Raw genomic sequence first — 14,644 nt, forward strand, 5'->3', positions numbered from 1 at the left:
ATCTGGTGGAACAGTGATAGTGTGATGTACTATGAATTGCTTCCCCCAGGTATAACCATCAAGGCTGACATTTATTGTTAACAACTGAGACATCTTATAGACACAGTCCAAGAACGACCAGGAAGACTATGTGAAGTGATGACACTCCACGATAACTCTCGCTCACGTTCTGCTATACTGACAAAAAATACTGTACAGGAGATTGTTTGGGAAGTCATTCTGCACGCACCTTATTCATCTGATTTTACACCCTCAGATTTTTAACTTTTCCACACTCTATTAAACAACCTTAAAGAAACTTCCTTTCCAAGTGAAAAGTAACTTCTGAACATGGCGCAATGAGTTCTTTGCCTCAAAACCATGTGATTTCTACAGTCTAGAATCAGAAAGTTACCCCACCATTGGCAGACTGTTCTAAATAGTGAGAGAGAATGTATTATTGATGACTAAGGTTTCTGTTTTGTGTATGTGTTGTGTTTATTAAACTTATGGAAAAAGGTAATGAACTTGTGCACCAACCCAGTAAATGTTGCAAACAAATCTATATGCTTACTAGAATTGTATGTCTTCCCCTCGTACCTGCCACCCTTATTCCTTACACATATGATACAGTACAGTTGTTAAGGCACTGTCTAACCATATAAATTTAGTTTTTCTGTGGACTCTCAGACTTGCTGGTTCCTTTGAATAGAACACTCTTTGTTTTCCTACCCATCCTAGCTTGTGCCTACTTTCTTAACAGCGTTATCATAGCGTGTTTGTTAAACTGTAATCTTCATTACTTTGTCCTTTTTTTTCCCCTGTGCATGAAACAGTATTACTCTCCTTGTTTGTGTCGTATTTGTCTTCTTTCTTTTTTTCACCCATGGTGAACAACACAAAGATGGAAGCAACCATCACAAGTGTGATAACATGAAAATCCCTGCTCATTATTTCTATTTGCTTTCCAAAATGCACACGTGAACAGAAATGTCAAAGTGATGATTTGAAATTGGGTATAAAATTGTAGACGTTATTTTGTTATTGCACAACTCCTCATCAGTTTTCTTCAGGTACACATACTACTATAATACTTTTGTTGTCCATGAAATGAACACTTACTTTTAAACTTGCAGGTAAAATGCCGTTCGTGTATAGTACGTTAGCAACAATGACTGTGTGTTAGAAAAATTTAGGCTGTAATGCTTTAATGATGTTGAACATATTAGTACTGTGCCCATCCCCTTTATTTTTATATTTATATATATATATATATATATATATATATATATATATATATATATATATATATATTTAAAAAGAAAGATGATGAGACTTACCAAACAAAAGCGCTGGCAGGTCGATAGACACACAAACAAACACAAACATACACACACAAAGGTGTTTGTTTGTGTGTCTATCGACCTGCCAGCGCTTTTGTTTGGTAAGTCTCATCATCTTTCTTTTTAAATATATTTTTCCCACGTGGAACGGGGGAAACGTTCCACGTGGGAAAAATATATTTAAAAAGAAAGATGATGAGACTTACCAAACAAAAGCGCTGGCAGGTCGATAGACACACAAACAAACACCTTTGTGTGTGTATGTTTGTGTTTGTTTGTGTGTCTACACAGGACAGGACAGGTATACACTCGCGCACACACACATATCCATCCATACATACAAGACACAAGCAGACATTTGTAAAGGCAAATGTATACCTGTCCTTTTTTCCCCCTAAGGTAAGTCTTTCCGCTCCCGGGATTGGAATGACTCCTTACCCTCTCCCTTAAAACCCATATCCTTTTGTCTTTCCTTCTCCTTCCCTCTTTCCTGACGAGGCAACCGTTGGTTGCGAAAGCTAGATTTTGTGTGTATGTTTGTGTTTGTTTGTGTGTCTATCGACCTGCCAGCGCTTTTGTTTGGTAAGTCTCATAATCTTTCTTTTTAAATATATATATATATATATATATAGTTATAATAGAAGGAAACATTCCACGAAGGAAAAATATATCTAAAAACAAAGATGATGTGACTTACCAAATGAAAGTGCTGGCAGGTCGACAGACACACAAACGAACACAAACATACACACAAAATACAAGCTTTCGCAACCAACGATTACCTCGTCAGGAAAGAGGGAAGGAGAAGGAAAGACAAAAGGATATGGGTTTTAAGGGAGAGGGTAAGGAGTCATTCCAATCCCGGGAGCGGAAAGACTTACCTTAGGGGGAAAAAAGGACAGGTATACACTCGCACACACACACATATCCATCCACACATACACAGACACAAGCAGACATTTGTAAAGGCAAAGAGTTTGGGCAGAGATGTCATTCGGGACGGAAGTACAGAGGCAAAGATGATGTTGAAAGACAGGTGAGGTATGAGCGGCGGCAGATTGAAATTAGAAATTAGCGGAGATTGAGGCCTGGCGGATAGCGAGAAGAGAGGATATGCTGAAGGGCAAGTTCCCATCTCCGGAGTTCTGACAGGTTGGTGTTAGTGGGAAGTATCCAGATAACCCGGACGGTGTAACACTGTGCCAAGATGTGCTGGCCGTGCACCAAGGCATGTTTAGCCACAGGGTGATCCTCATTACCAACAAACACTGTCTGCCTGTGTCCATTCATGCGAATGGACAGTTTGTTGCTGGTCATTCCCACATAGAATGCATCACAGTGTAGGCAGATCAGTTGGTAGATCACGTGGGTGCTTTCACACGTGGCTCTGCCTTTGATTGTGTACACCTTCCGGGTTACAGGACTGGAGTAGGTGGTGGTGGGAGGGTGCATGGGACAGGTTTTACACCGGGGGCGGTTACAAGGGTAGGAGCCAGAGGGTAGGGAAGGTGGTTTGGGGATTTCATAGGGATGAACCAAGAGGTTACGAAGGTTAGGTGGACGGCGGAAAGACACTCTTGGTGGAGTGGGGAGGATTTCATGAAGGATGGATCTCATTTCAGGGCAGGATTTGAGGAAGTCGTATCCCTGCTGGAGAGCCACATTCAGAATCTGATCCAGTCCCGGAAAGTATCCTGTCACAAGTGGGGCACTTGTGGTTCTTCTGTGGGAGGTTCTGGGTTTGAGAGGATGAGGAAGTGGCTCTGGTTATTTGCTTCTGTACCAGGTCGGGAGGGTAGTTGCGGGATGCGAAAGCTGTTTTCAGGTTGTTGGTGTAATGCCTCAGGGATTCCGGACTGGAGCAGATTCGTTTGCCACGAAGACCTAGGCTGTAGGGAAGGGACCGTTTGATGTGGAATGGGTGGCAGCTGTCGTAATGGAGGTACTGTTGCTTGTTGGTGGGTTTGATGTGGACGGACGTGTGAAGCTGGCCATTGGACAGGTGAAGGTCAACATCAAGGAAAGTGGCATGGGATTTGGAGTAGGACCAGGTGAATCTGATGGAACCAAAGGAGTTGAGGTTGGAGAGGAAATTCTGGAGTTCTTCTTCACTGTGAGTCCAGATCATGAAGATGTCATCAATAAATCTGTACCAAACTTTGGGTTGGCAGGCCTGGGTAACCAAGAAGGCTTCCTCTAAGCGACCCATGAATAGGTTGGCGTACGAGGGGGCCATCCTGGTACCCATGGCTGTTCCCTTTAATTGTTGGTATGTCTGGTTTTCAAAAGTGAAGAAGTTGTGGGTCAGGATGAAGCTGGCTAAGGTAATGAGGAAAGAGGTTTTAGGTAGGGCGGCAGGTGATCGGCGTGAAAGCAAGTGCTCCATCGCAGCGAGGCCCTGGACGTGCGGGATATTTGTGTATAAGGAAGTGGCATCAATGGTTACAAGGATGGTTTCTGGGGGTAACGGACTGGGTAAGGATTCCAGGCGTTCGAGAAAGTGGTTGGACTGGGAGTGGGGCTGAAGGTGAGGCCTTTGGATAGGACAGAGGTTTCGGATTGGGAGAGAGGTTTGGAGGAGAGGTTAACTACTGAATGGGGGTGTTGTGGTTCCAGATTGTGTTGACTGGAATTTTGAGGTTTTGGAGGGAGTGGAGCTGGAAGTGGGAGATTGAGTAGATGGGAGAGACTGGGTTTGTGTGCAATGAGAGGAGGTTGAGGTTTGCTGGAAAGGTTGTGAAGGGTGAGTGAGTTGCCTTTCCGGAGGTGGGAAACCAGGAGATTGGATAGTTTTTTAAGGTGGAGGGTGGCATGCTGTTCTAACTTGCGGTTGGCCTGTAGGAGGATGCTCTGAACAACCGGTGTGGATGTGGGAGAGGAAAGATTGAGGACTTTTATTAGGGACAGGAGTTGATGGGTGTGTTGATTGGCTGAGTGGATGTGTAGGTGAAGGATTAGGTGGGTGAGGGCAATGGATTGTTCGGTTTGGAACTGGTATAGGGACTGATGGAAAGAAGGGTTGCAGCCAGAGATGGGAACTTTAAGTGTGAGGCCTTTGGGGGTGATGCCAAATGTCAGACAAGCCTGAGAAAATAAAATATGGGAGTGTATTCTGGCTAGGGCGAAGGCATGTTTGCGGAGGGAATGTAAATAAAACTATGGGGTCGTTGTGGAGGTGTTGTGAGGGTGACATGGTACTGGAAGGTGGAAAGTGGATCACGAGGCTGAAATGAAAATGAAAATAAATATAAAAATATATGGGGAGAGATAAAGGTGAAACTAGAAAGCAAATGGAGATCTGGTGTGAAAAAAGGCGAAAAAGGGTTGGTTAGAGGCTGGGCTATGTTGATCCTGTGGTGAACTTGTGTAGGTAGATAATGATGTGCATAAAGGTTAGGTGGTTGTGTTGCCGCCAAAACACGTTAAAGGGTGGAGAAATACGGGAAAATTTCGAAAAAACTACGTGAGGATGTATTAAAAGGGTGGTTTGGTGGTGGCAGATTATGGAAATGAATCTAACAATTGTCTGATGAAGAAATAATGACGTTAAAACCTGTGGGAAGCGGCTAAAAATGATCGATGATGTGAGAAAAACGGAAATGGAAATAAAGCAAAAGATATTAAAACTAGCCGAAAAGGTTGTTTAATAGCTGAAAGGAACAGTTTGTGAACTGGAAACGGTGGATTTTATAGCAGCGGTAGTGTTGAAAGTGGAAAAAAAATGATCCAACTCCCCAAGATACTATCCAAATTGAACCCTGCCTGGAACAGTTCCGTCCTCCGTCACAGCGGGACCCACCTCCTCTTCCTCAAAATCACCCTCTCCTAACCTCCCAGGAATTTCTGACTTCCAGCCTTGCCTCTCAATCCTTCTTAAAAAAACCTTAATCCTACTCCCAACATCACCACTGCTGAAGCCCAGGCTATCCGTGATCTGAAGGCTGACCAATCCATCGTCATTCTTCCGGCGGACAAGGGTTCCACGACTGTGGTACTTGATCGTCGGGAGTATGTGGCTGAGGGACTGCGTCAGCTTTCAGACAACACTACTTACAAAGTTTGCCATGGTAATCCCATTCCTGATGTCCAGGCGGAGCTTCAAGGAATCCTCAGAACCTTAGGCCCCCTACAAAACCTTTCACCTGACTCCATCAACCTCCTGACCCCACCAACACCCCGCACCCCTACCTTCTACCTTCTTCCCAAAATTCACAAACCCAATCATCCCGGCCGTCCCATTGTAGCTGGTTACCAAGCCCCCACAGAACGCATCTCTGCCTACGTAGATCAACACCTTCAACCCATTACATGCAGTCTCCCATCCTTCATCAAAGACACCAACCACTTTCTCGAACGCCTGGAATCCCTACCCAGTCTGTTACCCCCGGAAACCATCCTTGTAACCATTGATGCCACTTCCTTATACACAAATATTCCGCATGTCCAGGGCCTCGCTGCGATGGAGCACTTCCTTTCACGCCGATCACCTGCCGCCCTACCTAAAACCTCTTTCCTCATTACCTTAGCCAGCTTCATCCTGACCCACAACTTCTTCACTTTTGAAGGCCAGACATACCAACAATTAAAGGGAACAGCCATGGGTACCAGGATGGCCCCCTCGTACGCCAACCTATTCATGGGTCGCTTAGAGGAAGCCTTCTTGGTTACCCAGGCCTGCCAACCCAAAGTTTGGTACAGATTTATTGATGACATCTTCATGATCTGGACTCACAGTGAAGAAGAACTCCAGAATTTCCTCTCCAACCTCAACTCCTTTGGTTCCATCAGATTCACCTGGTCCTACTCTAAATCCCATGCCACTTTCCTTGACGTTGACCTCCACCTGTCCAATGGCCAGCTTCACACGTCCGTCCACATCAAACCCACCAACAAGCAACAGTACCTCCATTACGACAGCTGCCACCCATTCCACATCAAACGGTCCCTTCCCTACAGCCTAGGTCTTCGTGGCAAACGAATCTGCTCCAGTCCGGAATCCCTGAGGCATTACACCAACAACCTGAAAACAGCTTTCGCATCCCGCAACTACCCTCCCGACCTGGTACAGAAGCAAATAACCAGAGCCACTTCCTCATCCTCTCAAACCCAGAACCTCCCACAGAAGAACCACAAGTGCCCCACTTGTGACAGGATACTTTCCGGGACTGGATCAGATTCTGAATGTGGCTCTCCAGCAGGGATACGACTTCCTCAAATCCTGCCCTGAAATGAGATCCATCCTTCATGAAATCCTCCCCACTCCGCCAAGAGTGTCTTTCCGCCGTCCACCTAACCTTCGTAACCTCTTAGTTCATCCCTATGAAATCCCCAAACCACCTTCCCTACCCTCTGGCTCCTACCCCTGTAACTGCCCCCGGTATAAAACCTGTCCCATGCACCCTCCCACCACCACCTATTCCAGTCCTGTAACCCGGAAGGTGTACACGATCAAAGGCAGAGCCACGTGTGAAAGCACCCACGTGATTTACCAACTGACCTGCCTACACTGTGAAGCGTTCTATGTGGGAATGACCAGCAACAAACTGTCCATTCGCATGAATGGACACAGGCAGACAGTGTTTGTTGGTAATGAGGATCACCCTGTGGCTAAACATGCCTTGGTGCACGGCCAGCACATCTTGGCACAGTGTTACACCGTCTTCTCGCTATCCGCCAGGCCTCAATCTCCGCTAATTTCTAATTTCAATCTGCCGCCGCTCATACCTCACCTGTCTTTCAACATCATCTTTGCCTCTGTACTTCCGTCCCGACTGACATCTCTGCCCAAACTCTTTGCCTTTACAAATGTCTGCTTGTGTCTGTGTATGTGTGGATGGATATGTGTGTGTGTGCAAGTGTATACCTGTCCTTTTTTCCCCCTAAGGTAAGTCTTTCCGCCCCCGGGATTGGAATGACTCCTTACCCTCTCCCTTAAAACCCATATCCTTTTGTCTTTCCTTCTCCTTCCCTCTTTCCTGACGAGGCAACCGTTGGTTGCGAAAGCTAGAATTTTGTGTGTATGTTTGTGTTTGTTTGTGTGTCTATCGACCTGCCAGCGCTTTTGTTTGGTAAGTCTCATCATCTTTCTTTTTAAATATATTTTTCCCACGTGGAATGTTTCCATATATATATATATCACTTTCTTGCCTATTTCTTTATAAATGTTTCACATAGTATTTCCAGCTTTTTATGTTTTTTGTCATTCCTTAGTCTCCCCATGGGGTGGCCGCACGGTCTGAGGTGCATTGCCACAGCTCGCATGGCTCCCCCTGACGCGGGGGTTCGAGTCCTCCCTCGGGCATGATGTGTGTGTTGTCTTAGCATAAGGTAGTTTAAGTTAGATCAAATAGTGTGTAAGCCTAGGGACTGATGACCTCAGCAGTTTGGTCCCATAGGAACTTATCACCATTCCTTAGCTGCATCTGTGCTTATCCTTTAATGCAACAAAATCAAAGATTGTTTGTATCCTATTGTACACGTTATGCTTCTTTGTATTTGTAAAACATCATCAGTGGCCTGTAATATATGTTTGTTTTTGTACATAATAATTCTGTTATATAATAACAACAGATTTCCTATTACACTACAGTTTTTTGTGCTACAAAAATTTGTTTCTCACCTAACATCAAGAAAATGCCAAATAATAATGTAGTAACAAATCTGTAATTATTACATAACAAAGTTATTATACAGGGTGATTGCATGATGATGATACAAATTTTCAAAGTTGATGTATCAATTTGAGGATTAGGGACTCTGTTCCGGAAATAAATATGGTGAAAATTACGGGCGAAAATTGTTCTGATACTTCATGATGGTGGAATAAGTGCACCAGTACTGTTGTCGATAAGACTGTAGGGCAGGCAACTTTTAGAGGTGTTAGCATGGTCAAAAACAAGAAAAATGTCTAGCAAACACGGGCTCTGCAGTGGATACTAAAAAGCACACCCCCTTCTGCAGCAAGCTCTTTGCTTTCCGTATTATTGGAGTAGATAGAATGTACCAAAACAAGAAAAAAGGTCCATTAAATATGGGCTCTAAAATGCACACCTTAGCTGTGTATGCTTGTTCACCTTTGCTTCAGTGAAACACATATCTTTACTGACCAAGTGCCCATAGCTCTCGATGGATGCACTTCAGGACCCATATTTACTGGACTTGTTTTTAATTATTTTTATCCATACTGTCACCCCCCCACCCACCCACCCAAAAAAAAAGAGCTTGCAGTAAAAAAGATGTGTTTCACAGTATCGGAGTTGAACAAGTGGCCATAGCTCTTAAGGTATGCATTTAGAGCACCTATTTACTAGACACTTTTTTTCTTGCATTGGTCCATACTACTGCCTCCGAAAGTTGCTCAGCCTACAGCCTGTACATGTATTCCACTGTTGGAGGTATGAGAACCATTTTCACTTATAACTTTTGACTTGGTTGTTTTCAGACCAATGTCCCTTACCTCATATGGGTAGAGTTACCCTTATCCATCACCTCTGAAAGTTTGTAATATCATTGTGGAATCACACTAAATACTAAAATAAACGTGTTGCAGGCCGATGACAAACCACATGCCCAAGATTCTACAATGATTTGCTGTTTTGCTATTTATTGCTTCTTTTCATTTGGTTCCAGAAGTGTACAATTCTGAGTGTGTTATGGGATCTATCATGAGGCAAGAGTTGATGTTCAGCTAAATGGAAACACACACAACGTCTGCCAATGTACTGAGAAAGTGACCTTATGAAGCAGAAAAAAACACCAATCAAAATATTTTATGTACTTCAGAGGCAAATCACAGGCTTTAACAGGCATCATAAACCAGAGAGTAGGCACTTTTTTATATTGTACATGTTTTACTGTTTGCATAGCTTTAATGTTGAATATTTTAAAGTTTATGTTGTAGCCTGTAAAGGGGTTATGTAACTGTTGAAAAATAATGTATTTTAGTATAGACGCAGAGCTGTAGAGGGTAAGAATTATTGCTGCTGTGTTTTAAATAGCATCTCCTCTATGGGATGTAGTCTGATGCAGTACCCATGCTAGTGTGTATAACTTTGCAAAACTGTGATCTCAGTTTGAATTGAATTTCAATGAAAGATTGCAGTTTAACAGCAAAAGGGTGTCTATATTTTTGATTTGCAGAAATTACCTCCAATTTTACCAAAGAATAATTTAAAACATCCCATAGGTTGTGCTTACTTAAGTAATGAAGAATTTAAGTAGTGAAGATTAATAATATATAGGACTCCAAGGGTCTCTTTCAATAATAGTCAGTTGCTTATTTGCGTAGATTGGAGACGAAAAGTCACTAACAAAACACTGTGCAATGTTCATGTATAAAGCTAAAGGATGATTCAGTTTCAAAATGTGTGCAACACTTTTGATGAGGAAAAGCCATTAAATGAGATGCTCAACAATGAAATACTTTTATTCTCATAGGAGTTTACATTTCCAATCATCAAATGTCCATAATGCTTTCTGGAGGGACATTTTCTGTACTCGCTTTCAGTTGTATCCTTTTTTTCAACTACTATGTGGAGCACTGTCAAGTATGCCTTATTATTGGACAGAAGACAGTCTAACAGTTTCAAAATTTTCTGCATTATTGTTTTTTCTTGTGAGTCGCTCTTTTCAATATGTGTTTTAAGACTGTTTTGTCTATATATGACATGTATTTTAGTTTGAAGACTGATTTTCTTTTGAAACATAAAACATTTTGTCAGCCACTTTGCAAAATGTTAGTACATTTCTAGTGTTGTTATTTACCTTATAACATTGTTGCTATTAAAAGTCTTGAATTTAAATTATCATGACAAAAATATTCTTATTTTAATATGACATAAATCATTTTTAAATGTGACAAGAAGAGAGTCATTTTGTAAATGTTCGTGAATGCAATGAAAGTGACTGATAAACTTATGCAAAAACAAAGGTTTCAAGAAATCAGATTCCTGGGTCAAAAGTATGTGTAACTCAGGTGTGACCACACAGCAGAGCAAACTTATCAAAGGGAAGAAGTTGTAAATCCCTTGTTAATTAAATTACCAGAGGAGGTTCTTAAATTGCTTTATTTATTTTTATACTGTGAAATAGGGAAATGGGACCAGTCTTAACTGTTTCATACTAACCACTACAGCAAGGGAAATGACAGCACTGTATTTTACATGAAATTAAATATTAACTCTTTTCTTAATAAATTCATAAAAACAAAGTGGGGAAGCATAGCACAATCGAGCTTTAATTGCTACTGTCAGGTAAATTAGCTGACTAATAATGTTTGCAACTCTAACCTCCTAAATTGGTGTACTTAGCAATTGTCGAGCTAGAGCTACAGATGTTTGCGTACTAAAATGTGACACAGTTGCTGTCTGGCCATCAACCATTCACCTTTTCTATGCTAATACAAATTTACTATTTTGTACTTTTTTTCATAAGCTGTGCTACTCAAACTGTACTCTTATGCAAATTTATGGTACCTGGTCCTCATACACATTTAACAGAAAAAACAGTGGTGTGATAAAAAATTATTTAAAAGTGGAGATGATTATCTCATACAAACTTTTTGAAAGTGATATCTATAGTACAGCACAAAAATGTAATCTCATGAACTTAATTCAGTGTGTTGTTGTGATCAGCAAGAATTGAAGACAGGAGGTACTTCTAGACATCTGTGTTAACTTATGAGAAGTGATCATTCCATTTACTTGAAAGAAGGATTTTCTAAGTAAAGGAAATTTGGTCCTATGGATTTTTGAATGCTGTAAAACTCGTGTGCCAGTCTGTAATGTTACTGTCCTTAATTTATTTGAAATATCTCTTTTGTACAATTGTTTGTTGTTTCTGGTGGCAGTTTAATAAAAATGTAAAGTGATCTTTTTTTACAATTATTGCAGCGAAGTTGCAATAAACTTCTGAGGTTTCACTCCTGCATATGGTGACGATGTGCAACAGGAAATGCATGGCCAGTTCTAATGTGTTGACTTACAACCAGTTGCAAGGAAACAGAAAGAGAAACTTGCAAGTTTTATGTGGCAATGAAAAATTCTCAGGGGAATACAAGTAATAGAAGAGTAAAGATAACAAATGACCCTAAAGTAGAGACATCGAGTTGTCAAAAGAAAATAGATGTTTGCTGACCTTCAGACAAATACTGCTTCAGAGCTAACAGAATACACAGACACTTGCACGGCTACATTATCACAGCCAACTATGTTGTGCAAACACTGCAGCCCTGCTGGCGCAAGATGTTTGTCAGTTGGAGTGGGTTAAGAGGGAAAGGGTGGCAGGAGCTAGGAATGTTGCACAGATGAGCTCATTCTGCCACAGGTGGGGGTGGGGGGGGGGGGCGTAACCTACAGGACTGGGCTGGACGGAGGAAGGAGAACAGAGGAGACTGTAGGGAAGAACATGACTGTAGGCTGAGTGGAATGGGGATAGAAGTAAGGGTGGAAGTGAGTGTGGGCCAGAGGCTAGCAAACTGGGGGCAGGGGCTTTACAGGACTGAAGGATGTGTTGCAAGCTTATTTAAAATTAGTTATTAATACATATTTGAAACTTGTGCTTCATGTAACCAATTGTAATGTGTTGACTTGCAGTTGGTTTCAGAAGAACATTGCAGTTTACTTTCTAAAAATTTGACAGTTGTGGTCCTTCCATTTTCAGTAGTAGTGTGAACATAATTTGAGTTGATTGAAGAGCTACAACTATGTGCCGCAGTGCTAGCCAAACTTGTAACACCATCAAACTATTTCCCAGCAGACTGGAGAATGAAGTTTCTCATCACCAGTAATATACTCTGTATTTTCTTCATATTGTTTAGCAACCAGCAGATATATTGAAACTCCACTTAAGATACAGCTGTCAAAAAACATAAACTCTTTCATTGATATATTTTGTGCCTTCTTTCTTTCATTAGCTGCTTCAGTTTTCAGAACCAGTGATGATAATTTTTTCTCCTCTTAACAATTTTTGACTGTTTGGAAAAGGGGAGGATGGGGGTAATAATGGACACATTCAGTAAAGATAGTCTATTGTTTTTAATACAATAGTAGTGCACACAGAGTCATCCACAAAAAGTATAAATAAATGAATTTAGACAAGTGTCATGTCTCCAACACTACCCCTGTGAAATACCTGTTTATCGGAGTAGCAGTCCATGCAAGTCTGTCGCAACTGTGTAGCCCTACTTCAGCAGATTGTCGCTATGAATTGAACCCTTGTGCCAAACTATAGATGCCTTGGCTTTCAGACAATGATCATGTGACTACAAATTCATCCTTACTGGCAGCAGTCACATGAATTTCAAATTATTATTACTTTTCTAGACATGTTGTAAAAATGCACTGCTCTTATAATTTTCCTAGACTTTTTTTTAAATCTGAAATATGCCCAGTTAAAAAGTTGAGAAATATTCTCACGGCTAGTTGAATTAAAAATAGCTACTCTGAATAATAGATAAAATCCACCCCTGTCACCTCAGTGAATGGAACAGTTTAGCCTCTTAAGTTTCTCTGTTCATACAAAACTGCTGTTAGTAGACTCAACAGCTGTGCACATTTTGTTAATTACATGGATTACCATCAACTTTTGTGAAATTTAACAGCAGATATGTGGACCACAATGCTGTAAAACACTCACCAAATCATTGCCAAGGAATGACGACCAACAGGCTGCCGTACTGTTCAGAAACACTTCTCCATGGGATGCCGAAGCAACTGACCAACAAGTGTATGTAACAACCACAGACATTGGTGTGGATGCAGGGACACTGCCACTAAATGCTGCATGCATGAGCAACCAAGGTTATCTAAACTGTTGAGTTGCAGTATAAGTTGGTACATGCTGATGAGAACATGTAAATACACTACTGGCCATTAAAATCCCTACACCACGACGATAACATGCTACAGACGCGAAATTTAACCAACAGGAAGAAGATGCTGTGATATGCAAATGATTAGCTTTTCAGAGCATTCACACAAGGTTGGCGCTGGTGGTGACACCTACAACGTGCTGACATGAGGGAAGTTTCCAACCGATTTCTCATACACAAACAGCAGCTGACCGGCGTTGCCTGGTAAAACGTTGTTGTGATGCCTCATGTAAGGAGGAGAGATGCGTACCATCACGTTTCCGACTTTGATAAAGGTCGGATTGTAGCCTATCGCGATTGTGGTTTATCGTATTGCGACATTGCTGCTCACGTTGATTGAGATCCAATAACTGTTAGCAGAATATGGAATCTGTGGGTTCAGGAGGGTAATATGGAGTGCCATGCTGGATCCCAACAGCCTCGTATCACTAGCAATCGAGATGACAGGCATCTTATCCGCGTGGCTGTAACGGATCGTGCAGCCACGTCTCGATCCCTGAGTCAACAGATGGGGATGTTTGCAACACAACAACCATCTGCACGAACAGTGGCTCCTTCTTCAGGCAGAAGAGTTGAAGGGGAAGGAAAAGACTGGGGAGGTCTAGGAAGAGGGTAGATTTTGGGAAAGTAACCCAGAACTGCGGGTCGGGGGAAACATACTGTACAGGATGAGAAGGAAAGACTCATCCCTTTCCTTCTTATCCCGTATGGTAAGCCTCACCTGACCTGTGGTTCTGGGTGACTTTCCCAAAATCTACTCCTCTTCCTAGACCTCTCCAATCCTTTTCCTTCACCCCTCTTCCTTCCCCCATCAACCCTTCTGCCTGAAGAAGGAGCCACTGGCTCTGAAAGCTTGCCAGTTACAACCTTCTTTTATGTGTGTTCTGCTGCTGCTGTTTATTTTGATTTGGGCATTTGTAGGATGGTTTTAAGGTTTAGATTTTTTTCTGGGCATGGGATCCAATTTTAAAGTACTGCCTGGTATTATCCAATTAGGTAGTCTGGTCTGTGAATGCAATCTGACATTTTTATTTTGGTTTCCATTGCCCCATTTTGTGGTAACAGAAAAGTGTATGGGTTGACTCAAAACTGTATATGTTCATGTACTCTTAACTGACAAGTTCATTCCTATGTTTAGTCCAGTTTTGAAGAAAAGACTACAAATAACACTATAATATCTCTCGAAGTTGTTGATTCATTGCTTTAAGTTGTTGTCATCACTTTTGATAGGTCACATATATAATTGAATCAGTGAAGTCCAATATTTCACAAATTCAGATTTCAGTATTTTTGCATTCTCCATCTGTAGAAGTATGTATCTGTGTTGAGAACGTCATGAGTTTCTGCCTTTAAAGCCAAGAAAGTCACTGCCAAACTCGAAAGTCAAGAAAATCATTGCCAAAATATTTAGTTTGTACGAAAATGTCATGAGTCCAGGACTCATGACTTTTCA

General features: G+C 41.7%; 1 protein-coding gene across 5 annotated transcripts in view; it reads left to right on the plus strand.

Moving 5' to 3' along the window:
• Positions 1 to 11,190, plus strand: part of LOC126100576 (PAX-interacting protein 1) — a 176,914-nt gene extending 165,724 nt beyond the window's left edge. For all 5 annotated transcript variants that reach the window (XM_049911194.1, XM_049911196.1, XM_049911197.1 and 2 more), the window contains one exon: positions 8,952 to 11,190. In XM_049911194.1, coding sequence (XP_049767151.1) covers positions 8,952 to 9,013 — 62 coding nt within the window. In that variant the 3' untranslated portion in view covers positions 9,014 to 11,190. The remainder of the gene's footprint in view (positions 1 to 8,951) is intronic.
• Positions 11,191 to 14,644: the final 3,454 nt, after the last annotated feature.

This window comes from Schistocerca cancellata, chromosome 9 (genome assembly GCF_023864275.1).
Source record: "Schistocerca cancellata isolate TAMUIC-IGC-003103 chromosome 9, iqSchCanc2.1, whole genome shotgun sequence".
Lineage (NCBI taxonomy): Eukaryota > Metazoa > Arthropoda > Insecta > Orthoptera > Acrididae > Schistocerca > Schistocerca cancellata.